At 52.9% G+C, this 26,170-nt stretch overlaps 1 protein-coding gene across 1 annotated transcript; it reads right to left on the reverse strand.

The window, feature by feature from the left end:
- Window positions 1-306: 306 nt before the first annotated feature.
- LAPTM5 (lysosomal protein transmembrane 5) lies at window positions 307-24,056 on the reverse strand. The gene is made up of 8 exons (XM_017668202.3): window positions 23,891-24,056; window positions 9,596-9,689; window positions 8,825-8,901; window positions 7,116-7,247; window positions 6,240-6,362; window positions 5,006-5,101; window positions 2,962-3,054; window positions 307-1,687 (listed from the first exon to the last, which is right to left on the reverse strand). Exons 1-8 carry the CDS (start codon window positions 23,975-23,977, stop codon window positions 1,598-1,600), a joined length of 792 nt encoding a protein of 263 aa, XP_017523691.1. The 5' UTR covers window positions 23,978-24,056; the 3' UTR covers window positions 307-1,597.
- Window positions 24,057-26,170: the final 2,114 nt, after the last annotated feature.

Here is a 26,170-nt window from a genome sequence, read left to right on the forward strand (position 1 = left end):
CCTATCCCAGACTGTGGGTAACTGGAGACAAGTCTGACCCATTGAGGTTATCCCCAGTGCCCAGTGCGGGAGCTGGCTCCACAGGCAAGTGGAGTTCACACCTTATCTGGGAGACATCAGGGTGCTTAGGTGGCCCACGATTTGTGATCAGAAACAGTGTCAGGTCATGACACTCCCTATCTAGACATGGCCCCTGTGAGCTTCTGGACTGAACGGACAGTGTGTGTGTGTGCACGTGTGTGTGCACATGTGTGTGTGTGCTGGAAGTGACACCTACACTATATTTTAAGAACCACATCAGCCAGAGAGAAGCATGTTGCTGCTTTATTGAAACTCCTTCCCCGTCACACACAAAGCAATTCCACAGGGAGTGGCGAGCCTCTTGCACCGCTCTCCCCTATGTACCCCCTCTCAGACCCCAGACAACCTGCGTCCTTGCCCCTGTCTCCTCCAGGTCAGTTCCCTCAGGAGCCCCAGCCCACAGGGAAGAAGGCAAAGAGGGGGTGTTAGACCCAAACTTCCCCTACCGCCAACCACCAAGAGACCCCAGGGCAGGTCTGCACCCACAAAGGGTTTGCCTGTTTACACTGAACTCATCTGTGGATTTAGTCCAAGAAACAGATTTGCCTGATTTCAGGGCTAAATTTCTGTATGACCACAAGCATCAGGCAGAACTGAGTTGCCCACGACAAATTGGCAATGGGTGGGCTGGGCAGGGGAGCAGATTGCCGGCTTGTTACTAGGGCTGACCGTGGCGGAGGCAGCCTCTTTCTCGGAACCCCCTGCCGCGTGACCACACTGACCACGTGTGACTGCTTGTTGACCGTGACACTCTTCAGCACACCAGTCGTCTGTGTGAATGGACTGTCAGATGATAGAAACAAATGCTATTTCCTGGAACGAAGCCCTGGAATGATGGCTTGGCAACTGACTGAACTTCCGTTTGAATTAACAATTTTCAGCCACTCACACTGAACTGACCAGAGTGGGCAGCCAGTCACTGGATTAGACTGAATTGAATGGTTTGAGGGCTAATTGGATTTTTTTTTTATTATTGAATTTTACCACTATTCAAAATTGACTGCCAGTTGGTTAGCTGACAATAATTGCTTAAGAAGAGGAAGAAACTGGACATCTGTCTTGTACTAATTGGTGGTTACTTGACTAAATTGCTGTGTGAACTGACAACTATTTACAAACCAATGCAAGAGGCTGTTGTTATTTGACCAAATAATGTTACTGAACTAACAAGTATGCTTTTGATTCATCAGGCACTCGGTTAAACTGGTTACGCTGAAAGCTGTTGAACCCCACTCATGGAATTTAGAATGACCAATCATTTAAACAAACATCAGTACAATCAAAACAAGCCGAGTGTGGTTGCACTGACCCAAGGAGTCAATCAGCTTAAAAGTTTGATCCAGGTGTGAGTATCTCCCAGGCCCCACAGGAAAAGCAGGCCAACGAGGGGGACACAAGCAGATTGTCCTGAAGTCAGCTGGGTGGTTCAACCAGGCCACAGGGGCCACCGAAGCAAAGAAGTGGATGGCAAGGCAGCTCCGCCCCTCCCGGCACCAGGGCTGGGGCCCGGCGAGCATCAGACCTCTGAGTATGGGGGCGGCGCCAGGCCCCCCTCGGGAGTCTTGCATGGCAGAGACAGGGCTTCCTCGTAGGATGGCAGGACCACCTGGAGGGACAGAGATGAGGGCTGAGCATTGGCCAGAGGGAACCGTGACCCCAAACCAGAGTCAGGGGGTTCCAACCTGCACATCTGGCAAAATGATGATGGTGATGATGACTGGCACACCTTGGCCACCTACTACATGCTAGGTGTTGCCTGCGCAAGACCGGCATAGCCCCTGTTCCCACGGACAGACTTGCCTCTGCCTATTCAGCTCCAAGCCCCATTTTTGGTGACAACACACCATTTTCCCTGGGAAAACATTCTCAGTCCATGTGCTTTAGAAGAATTGGTCCCATCCCTCAAATCCAGGAGGTGGACATAGAACCTGGGGGTGGCCATTCAAAGTGAAATTCCATCCCCCTGGCTATCTCATTGGCTTGGGATAGACTCATGATCCAAGCTGGTCCAATCAGACATGCTCCTGGGACTTTCTTTTTTGCTGGGGTTGCTGGGAGAGTGGGATACCAACCTAGGGATTTTTGGCAGCCATTTTGCCACCACAAGGACAGGGCTGCCTAAAAATGGAGCCAACACTGAGGAAAATAGAGTCAAGATATGGAGAGGCTGAGATCACAACCAGATCTGAGGCAGACCTATTTTGGACTTCCAAATTCTAAGAGCTAATAAGTTCCTTTTTTTAACAAGTCAGATTGAGTTGGGTTTCTGTCACTTGCAACCAAAAGAGTCTTGACTAATACAATCCCCATTTTATAATGAGGGAAGTGAGCTGCCAGTAATTTAAACTGGCTGATTTAAACTTTTCCACCACTTCTCCAGTCAGCTGCTTCTAAGTCACCTCATCCCTCTGTCTAGAAAGCTGCTTCCCTTTCCCAGTTAATGTGTAACAATTAACAGTCTAAGACTTGGTCAAGGGTCACCTCCTCCAGGAAGTCTTCCCTGACACTGCAGATGAGGCCAGGTATCTCCTCTATGCTCCCATTGCCCCTGTGCAGCACACAGAGTTGTAATTGGATGTCGGTGTCTGGATTCACTCCGGACTATACACTCCTCTAGAATGGGGTGAAATCTCTGTTTCCTCTGTACTCTTGGGGTTGGATATAAGGCCAACAAAGAGAAAGAGGCCGAAGTATTGAATGCATGAATGAATGGTTGGAATCCTAGGCCATCAGAGCTGAAAGAGCTGGCCACATTTCTTCTGGTCGAACCTTCCTCTTACAAGTGGAGAAACTAAGCCCAGAGAGGAAGAGAGACTTCCCCCAAGACACAGTGAGCGGCAGAGCTGGGACTTGACCCCGCACCACCACCTCCAGGCTCACCTTCTGGAGCATCGCAGAGCTGCTCCTCTCCTCAGCCGAGTTCATGCACTTCATGAGCCTGTAGCATCTCCATACACACTTGAACATGTAGACCTGGAAAAAGGCCCAGGTCAGGATCTGCTTTGCTGGGCCTCCTTCTCACCACCCCAGCAGGCCTGGGACAGATGCCAGGTGCTTCCCGGAAGCCCCAGCTCGGCCCAGAAGGCAGTAACCAGCTGCTGCTGCTCAGGGCCCTACTCTGATTGGAGGCTTTGGAAGCCTTCTGGGCTCCCCCACACCTCCCTGCCAGCAGTCCTGCCAGTCCCGCCTCCCCACACCCCCAGGGACTGGATGCTCGCTACCCGCTGAAACCGCCGTGCCCACCTAGAGACGGAGCTGACAGCGGGAAAGGTTTTCTTCAAGCTTGCTTATGATGTGCTGTTTTGAGAAGCACATTACAAAACAGTGTATGAGTAGGATCCTGTGTTTGTAAATGCAGAAGAATTAGGTGCACAGAAGTATATACCTGCCAGATGATATAAGCGACTGCTTTCTCTTAGCAGTTGGTGGAAGAATTGGAGAAATCCTGTCCAGGGTGGGGAGTGAAGTTCCCGTGGACATGTTCAAAGTACAGTGACCCCAGACCGCCTCGTAAGGAAGGAGAGCAGGGCCTACCATCTGGAAGGTCTCTTGTTTTATGAATCCAATGACGGGGGCTTAGAGGGAGCAGAAATAAATAAAATGAACCATAAGAAAATCTGAAGGGCCAGGGAAGCCCCAGCTCAGTGTGGCCACTGAGGCAGAATGAGGAGCATAGAGAGAACCCCTCACCCAAGAAGGACAAAGAATAGGAGAGGGATGGGGGACACAGAGCTGTGTGGCGGGGTTTGGGGGCTGGTGCCTAGTAGTGTGTATGATGTAGAACCCCCACACAGGTTTCCCCCAAGCCTTCAGGAAAATTCTCACTGTGTCACTAATGCACATGAGCTAGGTCAGTTCTTTTGAAGGAAGTGTAAGAGGAGTGAGGTTCTGTTTGCAGTCGGCGTTGGTGAAGGCAGACTGCTCAGGGTGTCAGATGAAAGGAGGCAGCGAAGTCTGCTCCCACCCACCCACAGAAGAACTTGGGGGGAAACGCAGCCCCAGTCTGATGCTGGGCTGTAAGCGCTGGGGGATGGCGGGCTGCTTGTCTTCTTTCCACTCATCTGTAGTTTCTAAATTTCTACAGTGATCATATGTTACTTCCACAATCAAAAAAGAACACTTTTCATAGCCCTCCCTTCGGCTGAGCTAACATCAGCTCCCTGTGGCTTGAAGCCACAGGTCCCGGCTGTGGCCTCCAGAATCCCTGTGAGAGCCCTCTGGGTATCTGGAGGCAGTGATCCCATTCTCCTTGAGTCATCTCTTTGCCAAACTGAGTTGCCCGGTCTTCTTGACTCTCAAACGGCAGAATCGTCTTGCTGCTTCACCCTGTTGGCTGTCCTGCTATTAACACATTCCAGTCTGTCACCATCTCTCTAAGAAGTGGGACCTGAAAGTGGACTTATCCTCTACGTCTGACCACCCCCGAGAAGAATACCACCATTCCCCTCCCTCCTTCTCATCACCAGGCCTCTAGTAATAAGACCTCAGGACCCATCTACATGTTGATGGCTGAATCACACAACACTGCAACATGGGCAAAGCAAGACTTATTACGTCCCTTTCACAGATGACACCCAAGGCACTTCCACATAGGAGCTGCAGAGGGTCAGGATGCTCAGGCAGAAGTCCAGACAGAACAGTCCTTCCTTCTCCTGCATCAGGGTCTCCCTGGGTTATACATTAAGTCCCTGACACCTGAACACAGGTGGTCTTCCCAGATCCACATCCTGTAAACGGGGTATCTCTGAGGGCCCCCAGCGAGGTCGGTCACGGCTGTAGGGAGGCTGGAGTAAGGAGCCAGAGCGGGGAGTGGGGGAGGCGGCCATAGCAGACGCTGCTCTGCCCCCTAGCAGTCCGGCCCCAGGTGGGCAGGGAGCAGAGGAGCCTCACTGACCCGCGGAGCTGCGGAGCCAGGTCCACTCACCTTCAGGATGAGGACAGTGATGAAGGCAATGGAGAAGATGATCATCATCTTGATGAACTGATTATGAGCCATTCCTTCCTGGCTGGGGAAATAATTCTGCAACAGATTTGGGAGCCATGTCAGTGCCTCTGGCCACATGGAACTCTCACAGCATCCATCGAGGAATAACAAGCCAGCCCTCCACCCGTGTAGGAATGCAGGTGGCGCAGCCACTATCTTGGCTGCTTCCTGCAAGGGCCCTAGGAGGCAGGTGTACTTCTGCCAGTCCCGTTCGACAGGTGAGCAAACCAGGTGCAAACCAGATGCAGCTGATGCCCCTCCACCACCGATGGCCCTTGCCTGGCTGGTGCACCTGTTCCCTAGCTGACAGTACGCCCTTCTCTGAGGATAGTCGGGACCACCTAATGCGGAAACACCAGGAAGTAATTCCCCTCCACTCCCCTGCAGAGGCAGCTCACAAAAGCGACTGACTAATGCAAGCTTACTGCTCCAGGTAAGACAACCTCTGTGGCATTTGCAACCATGTGCATTCTTTGACACACCTTCCTTTAAAATATAGAGCTCATTTCCCCTCCCTTGCGTGTGAGCCAGACTTAGAGACACTTCTCGCAAGTTACAGAATGTGGCAGATGTGAGCTTGGCCTCCAAGACGAGGCTAAGGAGAGTGCCCTCCCTGCTTTCTTTTGGGCACTCATGTGAGGAAGGCCCGCAGCCTTATTAAAGGTGCACAGGGAGAGGAACCAGGGCAAGGAGCTGACAGCAGCGCAGAGAAGCTGTGGGAGTAGATCTCTCAGGCCCAGGCGCCCTGGGTTTCGGTAGCCCTAGCCCATCTCTGGTGCGACCTCATGAAAGACCCTGAATCAGAACCACCCATCTAAGCCACTCCAAATTCCTAATCCTCAGCAACTGTGTGATGTCCCTACGTTTGGGCATCATTGTTAGGCAGGAATAAAAAACAAACATTACTCCTGGACTCAATTCATACTCCAGGGCTCCCTCTAGGATGGGGGCAGAGCTACTCCCAAAGCCACATGTCTACCTGGCTTCTTCCCTTTGTCTGACCTGCTCCTTCCAAGCTTCATCCTGAGAGGTCTCCCTCAATAAATCACTGGCATGAGAATGCTCCTCTCAGGCTCCGCTTCTAGGGAACCCAGCCTTAAGCACTGAGGCACAGAGATGGGAAGCAACCTGCTCAAGGCCACACAGCCAGAGCAGACCATTGGCCCAGACTCACCATGTGGTTCATGGACTTGAAGTTGAGATAGGTGGGCACTTCCATATAGGAGCTGCAGAGGGTCAGGATGCTCAGGCAGAAGTCCAGCAGCTGCAGGGTCATCAGTGGAACCTTAGAGGGGCCCTTTGGGGGGCAAAGAAGAGGGGGAAGAAGACAGGCCAGCAATTAAGCCCCAACCCAGAGGCGCTGATACTGTGAGGCCCATGATGGGCCCTTAACTTGAGAAACTTGGTATCAGAGACATCAGCAACTCTCTCATCCACCACACTCAAAAAGAAATCGAGCAATGGGGATTGCTCAGACATTTGCACTGAGGGCTGGTTGCAGACCCAGGACTAAAACCAGGGTCTCCTGACTCCCAGCCCAGGGCCCATCCGTGACACAGCTCCCCAGTCTCTTCTAGGACAACAGTCAGGGGAGCTGTGAGAAGCAACTTTTGGTGGGCGTGCCGCAGTGATCGGCCCAAGCCAGCACGAACATTCCCACTGCACATGGTCATCATTGGCTTTAATCATTTTATCTCCCTTTCTTCAACCTGGTTACAAAGGAGGGACCAAGCAGGACTTGAGACTGAAATGGGGTGTGTGCCTTTTCCAATCACGTAGGTTCCCACGTGGCTAGCATTTTGCTGAGCACTAACCATGTGCTGAGCACCCTATAGACATTTTCCTCATTTAATGCTCCTAAGACATATTGATAAGATGCAATCACAGACACATTTTACAGAAGAGATGGGATGATTTGGAAAGGCTCAGGGACTTGCTCAAACTCACCGACTAAGAGGGGACCGGGAGGCTCCCCCCTCACTGGCATGAGCCCCTCCCACCTCCCTAGGCTGGGCTGGTGGTGGGACGAGGGGTGGGGCTGGGTACTCACAGCCCGGCTGCTCCGGGAGGCAAACTTGAGGTAGGTAGGCAGCTCGATGTAGGAGCCCAGCAGGGTGAGCAGGCACAGGAAGAAGTCCATGATTTGCAGAGACAGGAAGGGCAGCAGGAACTTCTCCCGGTTCTGAAAGGCAGGCCCAGCACTATCAGGGGGTTCCTTGTACAGCTCTGTCCCACGCAGCCTGATGCCCCATGTGCCCCCTCACCAGCAGCATCCTTCCCTCCCTGGGTACCATGGCACACTCCCAAATCATGCCCACCACTCCACTGAGGTCACTCCCTGTGGATCTACATGCCTTCCTCTGAGTGAGGCTCTGGGGACAGGGCGAAGGCAAGACCCAGGCTCTGAGTGTGAAGAGCTCTGGGGTCCCAGGAGGCATAGGGGACAGCTCCCATCTACAGAGATAAGTGCTCCAGGGACTCCAACAGCAAGGTCTGACTCAGTTTACTCTCAAGAACTGAAGAGGAAGGGTTTTGTGCCCATTCCTTCTCAGATGAGAAGGGATCAGAAAGGACTTCCTCGAGGTGGGCACCCCAGGACTAGGTCTGGAAAGAAGCAGGAGGGAAGGGGAGGGAACTGAAGGCAGTGGGCCCAGCATGGACAAAGGCCCTCCGGGGGGAACAGTCAGCCCTTCCTCTGTGTGGGCCCCTCCTGGGGGTATTCTGTCATGAGAAGAGGCCTAGGAGGCTGAGGCTGAAGTCCCTCTCCTTCAGCTGAAAGCAAGTGACCACTGTGACCAGTACTAATGCATATGAACCCACAGCTGGGGACAAAATCACAGAGAGGGTGGTTTGTGGTTTCTCGTGTGGTTGTCTAAAATCACTCAGGAGGCCACTAAAACAACCCAGAATGAATCTCAGAGCCTTCAGGGACCATCTGATCCATCTTTCTAGCTGGATCATTTGTGCTTCTGTCCAAGTATTGGGAGCCACTCTACCCAAGATGGAACAACCTTGGTTCCCAGGTTGGTGTAGGGTGCAGGGCTTCCGGGAGGGGTGTGTCAGCTAAGGAGTAAATGGTGGCATTTCAGGGAAGGCTGGGACATTCCAAACCAGCACCAAATTTCTGCCCCACTTGGCTGGCCCTGTGGGTGCCAGGCCACTGCTGGCCCAGGAAAGACCCTCTTTCTGGGCCCTGCTCCCCTGGCTGTGTGGTGAGGCCCCAGCTTCCTGCCCCTTTGAGGGCTGAGGGGCACACAGGTTGCTCTGCAGGAAGCTGAGCCACAGCCTGCCTCTCACTGGCTGACTGGCCGGAACTGAGCCAGACGTGCGCACTCTCTTCTGCTTGACACCCTCAGCGATCACAAAGCCCACTGCTTTCTCTCCTCCCCCACGCCTCAAAATGACTCTTCTTCTTTTCACTCTCAAAATCCCTGCCTCTTTTTCCATTTTAAAAGGATGTGGGTCACCAGCTAGTTTGGCCAGTGTCCGTGCCCAGCGGCAGTGGCTGTGTGAGCCTCCCCAGCCCCCACCAGTGGAAGATGTATTCTAACAGGGAGCCCAGGCCTCCAGCCCAAGGATCCCATGCAGGAAGGGGGCTTTCCAAACAGTAAGTGTCAGGATCTCCAGGTGCACCTGGGGTCTCCAAAAATCCCTGCCTCCCATCCTCTCAGCAGCCAGCGCCATCCACCCAGTGGGTCTGAATAGCAGTACCAGCCCCCAGGTCCTGGCTCCCCTCCCTTCCCCCGACCAGGCCCTCACCTTGACCACACCGATCAGCAGGCTCAAGCTGATGACAAAGAGCATGGCGATGAGCAGGAAGCTGGAGATCAGGTTGGCTGAAAGGCAAGGGAGAGCAATGAGAGACCTGTGGAGCCCCTGGGGAACCCCTACTCTGGCTCCAAGAACCACACTTTGGGAACCACTGGTGTGGAGGCTATGACAGTGAACAAGAAAGGCCAGGCCTGCCCTCCTGCGCTTCTCAGTCTTGAGGAGCTACAAAGACAGCAAATGGAACATTTCAGATTGAACAGAACAGTGTAAGAGCGAGTACAGCAGGGAGGCAGCCTCGGGGTCTGATCTAGCCAGAGTGAGGTTGGGGAAGACTTCTAAGAAGGCAGCATACGAGTGACCAGGATTCCAGGCAGAGGCCCCAACACAAGGCTGAGCTTGGTGTGGCCAGTGCAGCTGGAGCTCAGGGAGAAAGCTGCAAAATGAGGCCAGAGAGGTCAACAGGAACCTGATCCCGTAGTGAGGAGTTTCCATTTTATTCCAGTGTGATGGGCGGCCAGTTGAGGGTGTCAGCAGGACAGCCCTGCTGCCCCCTTTCTAAGCTGATCAGGTCTGCAGAGCAGAATCCTATCTGCTCTCACTGGAGACTTGGGTGGGATAATAGACCATCTCCATTTGCAGATGAAAGAGCCAGGCCTCAAAGATCTGGGCCTCAAGCTCCACGCTGTCCACCCCTGGCTGGGGCCCCTCTCCTGCCCCATTCCCCTGCCTCACTCCCCCTCTGGAGTCCCCTTGACCTACCGATCCTGAGGTAGCCTGTCCGCCAAATCTTGCAGGAAGCCTTGCCGTGGACCACCTCCACGGAGTGCTCGATGAACAGCAATATGCTCATGATCTAGGGGGCAGAACAGAGCATCAGTCAGCAGGGCCTGCCCACCGGCCCCCTCTCACCTTGATGGTGTGCAGTCAGGGACCTGGGCGGAGGGGTCCTAGAGAAGATGGGATGCTGGTCAGTGGAGCATCCTGGACCACAAGGTGGCCTGTACAGATAGACAGCTCAAGCTCCTGGTCCTCCTTTTTCCTCTTCCCAGCTGTGTGAGCTTGGCAAGTTACTTGACCTCTCTGTGCCTCAGTTACCCTTCTGTATAATGAAGGTAATACTAGTAGCTACCTAAGGAGGCTATTATGAAGAGTAAATGAGAGCACTTAAAGCCATGCCCAGCTCTCAGTAAGGCAGTAACTGTGAAGGTAAGTCTTAGCGAAGGCAAGCCTTGAAGAGGTCGGGGGTGCTGAGGGCTCTTGCTGGGTATTGGGCTCCTCCTCTGCACCCCCATTTATAACAACAGGCTCTGAGCATCATGGGATCTAAGTCATAGCATCTGAGCACCACAGAGCTGCAAGTTCTTGGAATCATCAACACGGGCTTGGCAGCATCTGACTCGTGAATCCCAGGTGCTCTATCAACCCCATCCTCCATGGCCCTTCAATTTCCTCATTTGTAAAATAGGGCTAATAATAGTACCTGCCTCATGGGGTTGTAGTGGGTCCAGATGGACTAATTCACTTAAAGTGTCTGGCAGATAGTAAACACTCAATCTACATTCACTATTATTAATGCTCGTATCCCCACGGGAGTGTAGGTTCCATACAGTGAAGGTCTGCATCCCTCTCATTCCTGCTCTAGCTGTTGTATCTGATGAAGCGATGGATGGATGGATGAACACCATCCCCTCAGAGGACCATTGCTAAGGATGGTGGAGAAGGGGCAAATCTGATGGGCCTGAGTGTTGCAGTGGACCTGACTACAGCTGACATCCAACCACACAACTGAAATTTGAAAGAACCTTGGAGGTCACCTTACTCATCCCCTCCAAACCAAGGCAAGAATCCTAGGCCCTGCAGTCTCTTTAAATGCTGCCAGCCTGGGGAGCTCACAGTCTTCTGTGTCCATGTCCTTGCAGCAAGCCTTCTGCCCTTCCCCCACCACACACACACAGTTCTCCAGGCACCATCTGTCCATACTGAGATAAGACTATCTCCTCCCTTATAGTGGTTGCCCTACCTCTATTAATATGGCCTAGTTTACATTGCCATTCTCAGTGGCCCTGCACTAGTAACTTATGCTCAGCTGACCAGCAACCAGACACCCATGTGTTCCCCCTTGTTAACTGTCTGGGTTTTTTAGCTCAGAGGCAGGTCTCAGTCTGTCTTCCTGACATGTTACATCCTGTTCAGGGGGTCAGAAAGGGACAGCACAGAAGAGCTGAGTTCCAGAGTCAGGCAAAGATGGATTTGAATCCAGGTCAGTATGTGACCTTCGGCAAGCCACTTCATGTCTCAGTTTTCTCACCTGGGAACGTGATCACTGGGTTCAGAGAGGAATAAATTGCATTGTACCTGTAAAGTGCTGAGCTTGGGGCTCAGCAGCAGGTGCTCAGCAAACACAACCTGCTCTTTGTGGTCTGAGCTTATGGGGTGGTCTAGCAGTACCAGTAGCAGGGTTCCAGGAAGTGGGCAGTGAGTTCTCCCCTGCTGCCCACTCGACCTGGTGCTCAGTGAACCACAGGAGCTTCCTCACCAGGAAGATTGAGGGCAGCCCAGAGCGGAAGGCAAGGGCAGTGGGCACTGTGGCTGGGTGCTGAGAGAGAAAAGCTCCTTCCTCAGCCCCTTTCCCCAATTTTGCCTTTAATGAGGGAAAGAGAAAAGGAAGCAGTTGACAGCTCAGTCCAAGACAGAACAGAGCACCCTGAGAGATGCTGAGCTCCCCGTCCACTCCCCGTCCCTGTGGATTTTCAAGCAGAGCACAGATGAGTTACAGGCACATGAGGACCCACACCAGACATTTCATGAGAAGACTTTTGAAGTCTCAGGGACCCAGGACTGTCGAGATCAGGAACATAGCTCAGAATCAGATAATCCTAACCTCTGCTTGCTGGAAAGAGCCTCTATCCATTTATTTTATAAGGTCCCTCTGCTTGTTCTATAAGCTCAGAGAGGTTAAGTGGTTACCCAAGGACACACAGCAAGTTGAGGACAGAGTTGGAGATTGGAAACCAAGCCTCCCAGTGCTGTCCCAGTGCTTTCCCATACATCCCCCTCCCCAAAACACCTCAGAGCCCCTGCCAGCCCCCAGCCAGAGGGCTCAGACATGCAGTATCTGTCGGTACAACCTTTGAACACACTCTTCTACACTTCTTTATTTCAAAATTATGCATATGTGCTACTGGCCTGGTTTATCACAAATATCTTAACACACAAATCCAGTGATTAGTAAAGAGTATGATTGAAATACTTAGAAAATCTCAGTTGTCACCCTGAAGTCCCAGTGGTTGCCTTGGCATCACCCCACTTTGGAGACCACTGCTAACCCACAAGGCCCACTAACTCTTCAGTCGGGCCCCAGCATCCCTCACAGCCCTGCCAGCTTGCCTGTGGTCCTGCCATTAGCATCCCAACTGCCTGTCCCCAACCCTCCCCCTCAAATATCCCATGGCCCCAGGAAGGGGAGGGGCATTTGTACAGCCTGACTCCACTCCAGGTGTGCCACCCACACATCCCAGTGACTCTCCCAAACCCAGCAAGGGAACTATTCTTAAAATGAACACCCTCATTTCACAGATGAGAAAGTGAGGCTCAGAGAGGTCCAGTAACTTGTCCAAGGCCTGCCAGCTGGTAATCTGTAGGGCCAGGATTCAAGCCCAGGCCGATGGACCCAGATCTGAGTCTCTTCCCTGTTCCAGTCCTCACAGCATCTCCCAGCCTCCTGGCTCTGCCTAAGGCCTGCCTCTTCCCCACTCTCATGTCAGTGCCCAAGTGGACTCAGTGGGGCACCCATCTGCTCTTCCCTCTCCACAGCTTGTGCAAGAAGCTGCAGTGGGCACCAGACTTGCTTCTGCTTTCATAAAAAAGCATGTTCCAGATGAGAACCCTAAGGCTGATAGAAAGTGAGAACCAGCCCCAGGTCAAAGTAAGGCAGCCTCAGAGCCTGGCTCAGACCGTCTCTGGCCCCTAACCTTCAATCAAAGACACCAGTCCCCGACCCAGGAGGAATATAGGAGTCTCAGCTCCCTAGGAGAAGGGATGGAGAAGAATTGATATTTATTGAGCACCTACTGTGTGCTCGGACCTGTGCACCCAGGCTTACACTGCCATCTCCCAAAACCCTAGCAGGCCCCAGCCCCTGGTTTTATCAACTATCTGTCCACCCTCCCCCACCAGCCAGCCCCTAGCCTCAGACACCCATAGCTTAGGAGGATATGAGAGGCCTCTCCCACTGCCTCACTGCTGCATAACCCTGGCCAGGTCCTGGATCCTCCCTGGCCCCCGTTGACTCCCTTGCATCAAAGAGGAGGATCACCAAGTTTGCACCCAGGACCCTGGGACAACTGAACTTCTGCAAACTACAGCAAGTCACACCGGGCTGCCCAGGGTCTCCTGCCCTGGAACCACCCTCTGCTCAGCAGAAGCCTGTCACTGCTCCACCCAAGTCCCCAATCAAGAGCTATTTATATGTTCCAGAAGGTACCTGGCTTACCTACAGCGTATGCTGGGAGAGGCCCAGGAACCCCAAGAGTTCTGATTTCCCAGGCTGCCTGGCCCTCACCTTCCCCTCCTCCCCGCTGGTTTCCTCCTGGACACAGCGCTGCCTTCTCCCTGAGCTCTGAGGGCCCAGCTGGGTCATGACCTATGCCCTCCTGGGACAGGAACAGGCTTCTTTCCTCCCACAGTACCCAGGCAGACAGCATCCACCCCCACCCATTTCTCCACTATAGTGTCTTCCCACTCTACTCCTTGGTTCTATGTCAGTGAGATCATGCTGAGACCAGAACTGGGGTGATCATTCTACTTTGCTAAGATCAGAGCTGGGGTGCTAGAGTTACAGGGTCCCAGGCCCAACCCAAGCTCTGTCCCCTTGAGCAAGCTACTAACCTTTCTGAACCTCAGTCACCTCATCTGAAAAATGGACAGAATAACCAGGCCTGCCTCATGGGGTTGATGTCAGATCAGACATGCTAGCACAGAGCCAGGCACAAGCGCTCCATAAATGAGCCGTGTGGGCAGTGTTCATCAGTCTGCACGGGTATTCATTTGCTTCCTCTGCATACTCACCCAGTCAGTGCTCTAAGCACATACCGCCTCCAGGAGCTGGTTGGATAAGCCATTGACCTGGACCTGAAGGTGTCACGGCCCCCGGAGGGGGGAAACTGACAGGTGACCAGTGTGTTCACATCACAACAGGGGACGTGTCAGGGGCTAAGGGTCCCTGATGAGGGAGTGATCCTTGCTGTCTGGAAGACCCAGGGAAGTTTCACAAACAGCAAAAGCTTGAGCAGGCTGTAAGGTGAAGTAGGAAGGGAAGAGAGAAGAGCATTCCAGGAAGGAGGAGCATCAGGCGCAAAGGTCCAGAGCGGCAGTGCAGATCCAGGGACTCTCGTGGAAGGGAATGCCTCTTCCCAGAGACGGGGGATGTTACCAGGGAAAGTGAGGCCCAGAGAGAGGTAGTGGCTGGCCCAAGGTCACACAGCCTCTAGTAAAGCCAGGATAACCTTAGACCTCCTGAGGCCAAGCCAGGGCTCTGCTGCCCAAGCTTATCAGTCGTCGCCCGGCCAGCCCACCTCACTGCGACCCCTGCTCACCATTCCCCTTTTTCACCTCTTCCCTCCGCTTCTTCCTTTTCTCAGTTCCCATTCTCCTCCCCACCGTCCCCTCTTTCTCCAAAACAAACAACCCCCCAGGCTGAGCAATGAGGGAAGTGGCCAGGAGGCCAGGAGAATTTGTTTGTTTTCTTGGAGGCTCTGAGGAGCAACCAACAGCTTGAACTGGAATAAAGGGGGTAGGGGTTTAGGAGGAGAGGATTGGGGGTGGGGGGAGCAGGCAGGGAGGATGGGGCACTGTTGACCGTGGCTGTGGCCATAATAGGGGCTACATGTAGTGGAGGAAATTTTGGTTAGATGGGGCTGACAATGGTGACCATCAAGGAGGTGGGGACTGGCTGTCACACGCTGGGTTTGGCACGGTGGTGACAATTATGATCATGTGGGCAGTGATAATAGAGACACTGGTGGAGGGCTGGTGATGATGGAGGTAACACCAGTGGGCATGCTCGGAGTTAACTGCAGTCATCATATGGCCACGATGTGGCTGCTGACGTTGATAACAGTGGTGACATCAGGATACAGCAATGGTGGTGGTGGTGACGCCAGAGCCCGAGATTCTGAGGCTCACATGCCAATTCCTGGTCCAGGAAGGTGGGCCCACTCTCTCAGACCTCTTGGGGGCTCAGAACCCACCGTCTCAGAAGCAGGCAGGCAGAGATCCACCCCCTAAGAGCTCGGGGTAGGTGGTAAAGTTCACAGAGAAACCCAACCCTCAGTGAGCAACTACTAAGTGTCAGCCCGGACGTTTGCCCTTTCCTATTGGTGGACTTCATTTCCTCCCCCTCACAAGTCTGTGAGGTCAGATTGTTCCCCTGTTCACCTCTTAGGAGAGCAGGGGCCTGTGTGTGACTTGCCAGAGGTCACACAAGGAGTCAGGCCCCGGCTTGTCCTCAACCCTTCTCGACAGATAATGCAGCTTGTAAAGCGGGTCCCAAGTGCACAGGCTTCCTGCCCCTCTCCCTTTCCAGTGCTGCTCCCGCCTGACCCTGTGTCCTCAGCTCTGGGCGCCTAGGGATGCAAGGGCTCCAGTGTGCTCATAATGATCACCATGGCCTCCCTCCCTTTCACCTCACACACCCGCCCCGTTTTCCCTGGGGGCCCCGGGGCTGTCTGGGAGGAGGATGAGAGTACAAAACCAGATGCGTCAGCGCCAAGAGGAAGCTCCCTACCCCCATCTCCACCCTGTACTTCCTGCCACTGCTTATCAGGGGGCAGCCAGATGGGAGCCATCCCAAAGCACTGTCTCTGCAGCCGCGTCCCCAGCCAGCCAGGTGCTTGGCTCAGCTGCAGCCCCAGCCAGGCTGCCCTTGCCTCCCAAGGGCTCTCTTCTTTCCTGAGGCTGCTGCTCTGCTGTCATCACTCCCATCCCCTCCACCTGGCCACTTTACTGCTCCATGCCTCAGTTTCCTCGTTTATAGAACAGACAGGATTCACCTACTAGTGGAGCTGTTGTGAGGAGCAGAGAAGGTGACATATGTTGGCTACAAAAGACGGTGTTTCAGAAAGATGGACAGACCCACAGAAGCTCTTGTGTGCAGACACCAAACTGAAGGTCCCCCTGGCCACAGCTGCTTTATTTGTAAAAGCCCCAGACTGGAAACAACCCAACGTCCTTCCACAGGAGAACAGGCAGATACATTGTGATATATTCATGCACCAAAACACTATACAGCAAGGGGACGAATGAGCTGGCTGCACGGTGAAGCTCACAAACATCACCTTGAGAGAAAACAGCCAGGCACAAAAGAGCACATGCTATGTAATCACATCCCATGTGGCTCTAGAACTCCGTATGTTGGAAATGATGAGGGAGGGATACAAGCAACCTATTTCTTAATCTGGGTGGAGGTTTCCTGAGTGCATTTACTCTGTAAAAGTTCAAGATAAGTACATATGATAGATAAATTACACATCAATAAAGGGTTTGCAAAAGTAAAATAAATAGAGAATGGCTGGCACCTACTATGTGTCAGGCCCTGGGGGTTACAAAGATGAATCAGGCTGGACCAAGCCCTGGATAGGCCTCCCGGTCTCCATGCCACAAGACACAATCCACAGGGCCCCAACTGTTTGGGATGGAGGGGGCCATCCTGGGATGGTAGCAAACACTGAGAGCTCCAGGAAGCCTTCTGAGAGGCAGTAAGTCTTAAAAGATTTCTCCCAAAGGGCAGTGGGAAGAGTGTTCCAGACAGAGGGAACAGCAAGAGCAAACGCAAAAGTGGGGCAATGCATTCAGGAAATTTTCTCCTGGGGACCCAAGGGCTGGGGTCATCCATGTGCCAGGTGCACAGGAGGCCCCTAGGAAATGTAGCTGCCATGAGGCCGGGCTGGTGGAGGGATATAGAAGATGCTGGGGGAACTTGTGGTTTTACAAGGGTGGTGACTTAGGGGCTGGCAGAGCCTGGAGAGAGTGCTCAAGGCAGAAAGGATAGCTCGCACAAAGGCACTGTAGCCAGGAGCCCACAAAGAACAGTACAGGAAGTGCCCCAACAGACGGGAGCACTGTGTGGGGAGTAGCTAGCTCTGGCCCACACAGTCTGAGAAAGTCAGCATGTCATCCTCAGATCCCCTTCCCCTACTTGAGACAGGCATGAGACAGCCCAGTAAGGAAACAGCCCTCCACCCTCTGTCCTCTGCCCTTCCAGACCTGTCCCCAGGGAAGAATGGCAAGCCCTCCCCTGAAGGAACAGGCAGGATGAAATTCTGGCCCAGCAAATCCCAGTGGCCTCTGCCATTCACTGAGGGGAAGGAGAGGGGGAGTTGTCACCAAATCTCCCTCTATGGGCAGCCCGTCGGGAACTCAGAGTCAGCCTCCAGGCTTGGCCCAAGCACCCAGCATCCTCCATTTCCTAAGCATGTGGGGAAGAACCCTGCACCCCCAAAACCATCCCCATGACCCATCACTTCCCTGTGTACTTTCAGAGCAAAGGCCTCATGTGGAAAGGATTACCATTGCTATTTGGGCCTCTTCTGCACGCAGACACACTATCATTTGGTCCTTCTGTCAGTTTTGTGATACAGGTTCTGTTAAACCTATTATTCCCATTTTCCCCCAGTTTGCAGAGGAAATCGAGACTAATCTTTACATGTGGGCTCCATGTCTCTAAGAACAAGGGTTCCAGATGTTACAGTTGACCCCCACCCCGTCACTGCCAAGACGCCACGGTCTGGAGTAGGAGCAGAGCCAGGCATGAGCAGAGACCTCAGTTTCCTCTTCTGTCAAAGAGGGGCTCCAGTGGTCACTGCCATTTGTGGGGTTCTCACTAGGTACCAGGTATATCTCCCACCTGGTTTCCTTTGAATCTTCAAACGACCCTGCAACTCAGGGTCATTGACCCCCATTTGACTGGGGAGGAACTGAGACTGGGGGGGCAGGGAGGGGCGCACTGGACCCACAGCAGGGCTGAGGACTGGAAAGGCAGTGTGCCTGCACCCTGAGCAGCTCTTGCTCAGCTTCCTGCCTCATTAGAGGTTCTATGTCCTCCTTCCTCCAGCAGGCTGAGGTCCCCAGGGAGACCAGTGCAGACCTCACTGCAAGCTCAGAGCGAAGTTCTGGTTCCAGAACGCTGCCCTGGGCTCAAAATAAAAGCCTCACTTCCTCGTGACCTGGCACCAAGATGGTGATGGAGGAGCCTCAGCTTCTAACCCAGGCTCTGCTCTCCAGGCTCTGGGCCCAGACTGAGTAGGGCCCAAGCTCCTGCACCAGGGAGGACCCCCACCGGGTTGGTGCTCCCCCCAACCACTGCCCTCTGAAAGCAGTGGGTCCTTCCACCCAAGGTGGCCCTTGACAACTGGGACCACCACCCACCCCACCCCACTCCCATTCCCAGAAGCCCATTCCTTCCCTCCCCTTGGGCCTGAAAACCAGAATATGGGGATGCAACAAGGCCCAGCCTGGGGTCTGGCCTACCGTGGCCCACCTTACACAAGTTACTGACCACCATCACTGGGGCCCCTAAGTCTGGTACAGAAGAAAGAGTTCAACTTTGTCCCCAGAAGGCCCTGTTTGTCACCCCCTATGGCCCAGTGGGTCCAGAGACCCCCTTGAGGGGCTGTGTGGGCCTCCAGTGTCTTATAAGCTAGAAGGTGTGGTACAATTCCCGAAGGTGAGGAGCCCAGCTTGGTTCCAGCGAGGGCTTCTCAGCCATGGCACTGGGGAGGGGCCACAGCTCCCTCCCTGCCCCCACCAGCCTCCCCCACTCTCCAGGAAGGTCGCGCAGCCACAGCAGCAGCAGGGACTAAGGCTCTCTGCCCCTCTCTGATGCGGGGGCATCAGGCGTGAAGGTGAAAAGGTCCTAACAGACTCATCTGGGGCTTTCCCCACCTGGCAGTTGGAGCCTATCTGGCGACCCCAAACAGATAAGTTTCAAAGAAGCAATCTGCTCCCACAGCTGATTCAGGGCACTCGTCTGACAGGCCCCCACTCCAGTGGGGCCACATCAGCTCAGGACTTCAGAATGGCCACTCCTGAGACAGGGGTTACCGGCCCTGCTGAACAGGTGAGGAAACTGAGGCCCAGACAACAAGGATGCCTGCCTGCTCAGTCACATCACAAGTGAGTGATGGAGATAGGTCTGTGATCTTTTCAACCCCAAAACAGATCAGAAAGAAGAGCTCCTAAGATTCTGAGAAAGACAAATGAGGAGAACTTCCTGGAAGAGGTGAGCTGGACCATAAGGAAAAAATGAAGACTGGGTGAGGGCAGGGCCTCCTCGTTCACTCGCGGGCTTATTCCACACACCTGTGTGCTGGAGTGGTGGCCTAAGCAATCCCTTACCCTACCTCTCTGTGTGCCTGGAGCAAGTCAGGGACCTGCTGGGACGTCTGTTTTCTCATCTGTAAAGTAAGAGGGTTGGGCCAAGCAGAGGTCCAGCCTTTCATCTATGAATCCTTAAAGCATCAAAGGACTTGGCCTCCCCCACCGTACCTCACAGCCATCCCTCCCTCAACCCCGCTTGATGGACTTCTCATGATTCCAAAGCTTCGCGTTGTCTTTCCCGCCTCCAAGCCTTCGCTCATGCTGCTGGCAGAACCAGGCGCAGTCCTTTTTTCTCCCAATGTAACCAAGCGCAGCCCTGTTCATCCTTAGTGCTCCAGCCTCCTCCAAGGAGCCTTTTCCTTACCCACCCTCCACTCTAGGACTAGGCCAAGGACCCTCATCTGTGCCCCCATAACAGCCAGCACCGTCACCCATCAAAGCCATCATCACAGTTTCCTTAGACTGGAACCCCTGGAGGGCAGAGGCCATGATATGTTGGGCCTGTATCCTGGCCTGGGGCTAGGCACAGAAAATAAAGATACTTAAGAGTATTTATCTGCATTCAGTTACAGACTCCTTTAAGTAATAGACGTTGCTTCAGTTTCTTTTTTTCCAATTTAAAAAGTACTATACTTGAGCAATCAAGTAAATAAAGTAACATTGGATTATAACCCAAAGTATAAAATAAATATCCACAAGTCCCTGCTGATATAAATAAGTAAAATCATTTATTTGTATAATAGATGAAGAGAACAGGCAAATCTCTCATGAGGAATTCTAAATATTACATAGCTACTCCAACCTCAAGGAGAGGGAGCACAATCCCACACACACACTCTTTAAGGGTGGGTTGTGCATAGCGACTTTCTTCCAAAGAGGGCGGTATGGGGAGGAGGGGCTGTAACCCGATCATGGAGAAGCCTGAGAAACACTGCCTCAGCCAGGTGATCAAGGCCAACAGCAACGGGATAAGACGTGTGGGTAGTAATGCTCTCGATGTGCTGTGCTTGCTGAGAAGGGCACTTCACCTCTGCTGTCTTCCACCCAAAACATACTACCCTAGTCTCACCACGAGAAAACCATCAGACAAGCCCCATTTGCTGGGTATTTGACAAACATGCGTGCCCAGCACTCCTCGAAACTATCAAACCATCAAACACAAGGCAACTGGGAGAAACTGTCCCAGCTGAGAGGAACCTGCGGAGGCCTGGGTGGGAACCTGGGACTGGAAAAGGACATTAGGGAGAAGCTGAGGAAATCTGAATGAAGTATGGACTTTAGTTAATACTAGTGGATTGATATCGATCCCTCCAGTTGTGGGAGGTGTGTCATACTAACGGACATTAGCAACAGGGGAAGCGGGGTGAGGGGTACACAGGAGCTCTGGACTGTGTTCTCAAGTTTTCTGTAAATCCAAAACCAATCCAAAACGTAAATAAAATTAAACGTTTATTTTTTAAAGTAGTACGTGGACATTGTACCAAATACAGGGAATAATACTGAAAAGCAGAAAAAATAATTAGAGCTTTCACAATCCTAAAACTCAGAGACAGCTACAGCCAGCGTGAGCCTCCTCGCCTCCTCGCCTCCTCGCCTCCTTGCCTCCTTGCCTTGTCTTGGCATATCTGGCTGCTAAATGGTTGAGATCAAGCAGGTTTAAGCTTTTTATCCAGACAATGCATTTCTAATGGAATTTCAAGATGCCTTGGAGAGGAAAGGTCAGGGAGGGAGATTTTCTGGGTAAAAGGGACCTCTGGGGGTCCCCACCTCCTGCCCTTGACTGAGGATGTGCTTTGGATTGCCAGACAAGCCAGGTCCAAAGACGTCAACTTAAGAAAGCTCTCTGGCTACCCCTCATATGCAAGTTGGATCTGAAATCAGCTGTGACCAGGGAATCCTCTACATAAACCCAGTGAAATCCTAAGGAAGGTCCTCCAGCCATTGGACATGGGACCAGTCTTCCCGTAATATCGCCCCTGATGACTCACTAAAGCGGGGCACTGTCTCAGGACACCAAAGCCCAATTTAACACTCCCTAGAGGGGCCAAGTCCACAAATAGCTCGCAATGTGCAGGGCCATCGCCCATGACTGGTTCCAGATGACAACCAGTCTGGGCAATTAATACAGCTGGGTGGCAGCTTCTTTTTTTCCATCCAGATGTTCAAGGCCCTGACAGCACACCTGCCACCCAACTGCTGGGCCACAGGAAAGCCCCAGTCCCAGAGTTTTCAGGAAAGGAGCAGAGCCCTCCCACAAAGGGGCAGGGGTATGATTCCCCACTGGGGTCAACCAAGGACTCCAGCCCAGAGATGACTACCTGGGCCAGTCATACAGCCTCCAGACTCCGCTGTTCTCATGCCTTCTGCTCCAGAACATCCCATGGCTCCCCATGACTCACATTATAGATAGAGCTTTGCAACTGGAGGTGATTTTGCCCCCCAGAGAACATTCGGCAATGTCTGGGGATATTTTGGGTTGTCACAACTTGGGGGTGGCTACTGGCACCTAGTAGGCCGAGGCCAGGAATGCTGCTAACCATGTACAATGTACAGTTCAGTACTCACAACAGTTCTCCAGCCTGAAATATCAATAGCACACCAGATGAAGATGTAAACTCCTTGGCTTGTTACTCCAAGCCCCTACCACCTCCTGTTCCCCAACCTGAAGCCTCCAGGTTGGACTGTGTAGTGTCCCCGGCACAAGCCACTGTCCTTCAGCTTCCCACACCTGTGCACACCGTTCCTCCCCACCCACACTTGCCACAGCCAAACTCTATTTCACTGCTGATGGCACCACATCCAAGAAGTCCTCTCTGATCACTGGCCCACACATTCTCCAGCTCTGTGTCACTGATGTCACTTAACCACCACATACAGGGGAGGCCCTCAGGTAGTGTGCTCAAGAGGAAACCTCAAAAGTCACAAAGTCCAGTATTTGCAGGGCAGCCTCCGGGCCCAGGCAGCCTGCACATGGGTCCCACTGGGCATGCACAGAGATCTCTTTCACCTTGAGTCAGTCATTAATATGGAAACATCAGAAAATATAACACAAAAGTCTGCATTTCCCTCCGAAGTGTCACAAGAGAAGCCACCAGAGCCCCCATTCCTTTGTGGCAACAATCAGTGGAAACAGAGAGCAGTGGCCAGAGCTGACCCAGAACAGGCTCCCAGGTCACCACAGGTCCATCTGCCCCACTACATGCACTCACATGACCTGTCTGAGACTCTGAGCCAGTCCACATCCACTAGCCCCTCATTTCATAAAAGGGAAACTGAGGCTCAGGAGAGGAACTTGTCCAAGGTCACACAGCCAGTTAGTGGAAGAGGCGGGTAAGGACCACAGGGGTGCCTCTCTGTAATACACCGTCCTTCCGAGAATGTTGCACAACCTCAGAGCTGAAGAGTCCCTGAGGAGATGGCGTGTGAAGAGCCAAGGTGCCATTCACTTCTCTCAGGATCACTCATGCATCAGCGGGAGCTAGGCAGGCAGCCTCCAAGCTGCCCCTGAACCCAGCGTTCTGGGGTCTGGCAGCCTGCCTCCTGGCGCGCTGGCAGGAGGCTCGATGTCCGAGGTGTTACTATAATAAAGCCCCCAACCACATGCCAGGCACTGCTTACATGCCTTGTAGATATTTACTCCCCTGATCCTCACAACAACTTTATCAAGGAGGTATTATTATTCTCAGGTCCATTTTCAGATGAGGAAACTGAAGCTCAGAGAGGTTAAGTAAGTGGCCATAGCTGCACAGCTAGAAGGTGGTGAGGCAAGGATTTGCACACAGGAGTCTGGATCCCGAGACAGTGCCCTGACCACTGACTAGCACTGCTCTCTGAAGCCTGGGCTCTGGGCACAGCCTTACCTGCCCTGCCCAGACAGGAGGCAGAGGCAGCCAGTCCCAAGCAGTAAGTCGCCCGACACAGCATCCCTTAGGCTAATTTTAAGGAAGCCCTTCTAGGCTCATGAGAGAACCATTAACCACAGGCCCTGAGTCACCCTAGGAGGAAGGTGCCTGGGTCTCGGGGAGCTGGGTGTGGCTCGGAGTTGTGGGGTTGTGGATGGGTCTGCACAGGACCCTACAGAGACCCCATTCTTTGGCCGCCAAGACAGAGGTGGAGCCTCCGGCCCCAGGGGCCTGCAGCATGGCTAGACCCACTCAGAGATACCAGAAGACAAAGGCTCCGCACCCCGGCTGTGCCCGCCAGCCTCCAACGGGGAACCGCTGGGCCCCCTCTCCCTCAGGCTGCCCTGTAGGAGCTGGCGCTGGGCAAGCCACCCTGCTCAGAGCACAAGACCTCAAGTTTTCTTTGGTGAGGAGAAGGCAGTGGTTTGCCTGAACTGGACTCTAAGAAGACTCAGCCTAAGAAGACCCCAGTAGAAGCACAAAGGGGAGATTCCCATTTCTCATCCCCCCACAGCAGCCCAGGCCCCCGGGAAGAGGGCAAACTGCCCCCTGTGACCTGACCCCATATCCTGGCAACAATCCCAGCACTTTCACACCCAAATGACCTTGTGGCTACTATTCTGTCCCACTTTACAGAGGCAGAAACTGAGCCTCAGAGACGATGTACAGTACATTCACTTAGAACAAGAACCCTGCACCCATGCCTGCTCAGCAGCTAAAGGTTCCCTTCTACCGATCTGACCAAGCGCAGTCTCCCCAGGCCTGCCCACACACTCACCACGTGGTAGATGGCCAGGGTGGTGGTGGCAATGCGGACATTCAAGCAGCAGCAGGTCGGGCGGATGGCAGCCGTGCGAGGGGCCATGGTGCTGCCGTCCCCTCCTCTGAGGCACTGAGGGCGAAGGAGCCTATGCCTGGAGCAGGGCACAAAAGGGGAAGCTGCCGGCTGCCCTCCTCACTTCCTTCCTGCCCCTCAGATGGGCAGGAGCAAGGTCGTCACACTGGGGCGGGGCAGCTGGGAAGGGCCACAGCTGGCCCTCTGCTGCTCCCTGGAGGGGCTTCCCTGGGGAGGTAGACCCTTACACCATGGGTACCACCATTTGCTGGGGCTGGAGTTGACACAAATTCACACACTCTGCTTCCTGGATGCTCAACACCACCCTTGGAAGCAGGGACTGTTACCAAACTCATTTCCAGATAGAGAAACAGTGGTCCAAGGAGGTCAAGGCTTTCACCCAAAATCACACAGTAGTTAGTGCTGGTGGCAGGATTCAAACCCAAGTCCCTCCAGCTGCAAAAGTAGCTATTGTCTGATGTTTTTCTTGCACGCTCTAAGTATGCTCCTCTTTGACTTCTTTAATACTCACCTCAACCTTTTGAGGGAGATATTGTTATTATCCCTATTTTATAGACGAAGGGACTGGGACACAGAGAGGGGAGGTGATTTGTCCAAAGTCACACAGCTCGCCTGCAGAGGAACGGGGATTTTGAGCTGAGGTTGGCTGGTTCTAGAGGCCCCGTCTTCAGAGCTGGTGCTCTCTTCAGTCTTCGTTCTTCCTGAGCTCTATCCATACCAGAACAAAAGAATAATTGCTAAGCAAATCCATCACCCTGGCCTAGGCTCTTCCCATGGCCTCACAGCAATCTGGGAAACCCTCAGTCAAACCCTCCTTTGTGGGTCTCAAGGGCCCCCAATGCTCACATGCAATCAGGGATGATTTTCCTCTTACTCTTGGGGAAAGTTGGAATTAATAAACTGTGACTATGAGGCAAGCTGCACTGGGATCTATACTCCCTTCTCAGTTGATAAATTATCTATATTGCAGTGAAGGAAGAGAATATGAAACCTTACAAAATTCCTGTAAGATGCCTGCTTTGTCCAACACTGGGCTCACTTGCAATGCAAAGCTTTTGGTGGGGAGCACAGCCAGACCTCAGTGAAGTCCCACCCCCACATGAGATCGCAGAGTTAGGACTGGCCACTAGAGCCACCCATTATTTCTGGAGAGGTTATAAAAGGTCTCTGAGCTCCTTCCCCTTGGCAGGAGTGGCTCTATTGGACCCACCAAACTTGGCTGTTGGACTTGATCAAAACTTTCTCTGCCTGCCAACAAGACCAAGGGGGCTTTGCAAGGTTGGGGCTTCTGGGTGATCAGACCAATCACATCCCTACATCATTTTCAAGCCTGTTTGTTTGTTATCATAGGCCTTGCTGAGACCACACATCATAGAAGGTTAGTACAGTGTAGTGGTTAAGCACTTGGGCTCTACAATTCACAGCCTAGGTTCAAATCCTGCCAGCTTCTGGCTAGGTAAACACAAAAAAGTCCAGCTTTGTGCAAGAGTAGCAGGACTAGAGTGGCTGGAGATGAGGAAAGCAAAACTAACAGGGCCCTGAGCCCATGCTGGAGGGTCTGGATTCGTTGTGCTGGGAAGTCATTTGAAAATTTAGTACCATAATGAATCATGGCCTTTAATATCATTGTGATTTGGTGAAACTGGAGCAGGCATGGAGTCAATTCCCAAAATGAGAGCTGAAACCACTGTGGGTCTGTGAGGAGGTTTTATATGAATTAAGGATGGACACTTTTCATTTTTTCTGGTGATAAATTCATTTTAATGTGCATTATAAAAATATACATAGCTAGCCCATGAATTTTGTGAGTTTTCCATTTATGATAGTAATATAAAGTCTCTTTTTAAAACACATGCACTTACATAAAAATGCAGTAAGTAGGCTTTAAAGAAAAATATCAAGCCAGCCACAGGCCAAGAGGCAGGTCGATGTGGCAAAGAGTCACAAAGTGGCATGGGTGTCACCTGTTTGGGAATCCTGGTGTGTGGGAAACTCCACAGTAGCTGTGTGATCTCAGAGAAGGTGCTTGATCTCTCTGGGCTGTTGCTTCCGCCTCTGCAAAACAGGCGCAGAAGCTCTACCTCTGTGAAGATGAAATGAGGTCACGGGCAAACACATCTGTTTGCTCCCTTCCTGGCCCTCCTTGCTCCCCCTGCTCGACCACCTTTAGGCTGCTGGGAGGAGGCAGAGTGGGACTTTAAT

Source organism: Manis javanica, chromosome 4 (genome assembly GCF_040802235.1).
Source record: "Manis javanica isolate MJ-LG chromosome 4, MJ_LKY, whole genome shotgun sequence".
NCBI lineage: Eukaryota > Metazoa > Chordata > Mammalia > Pholidota > Manidae > Manis > Manis javanica.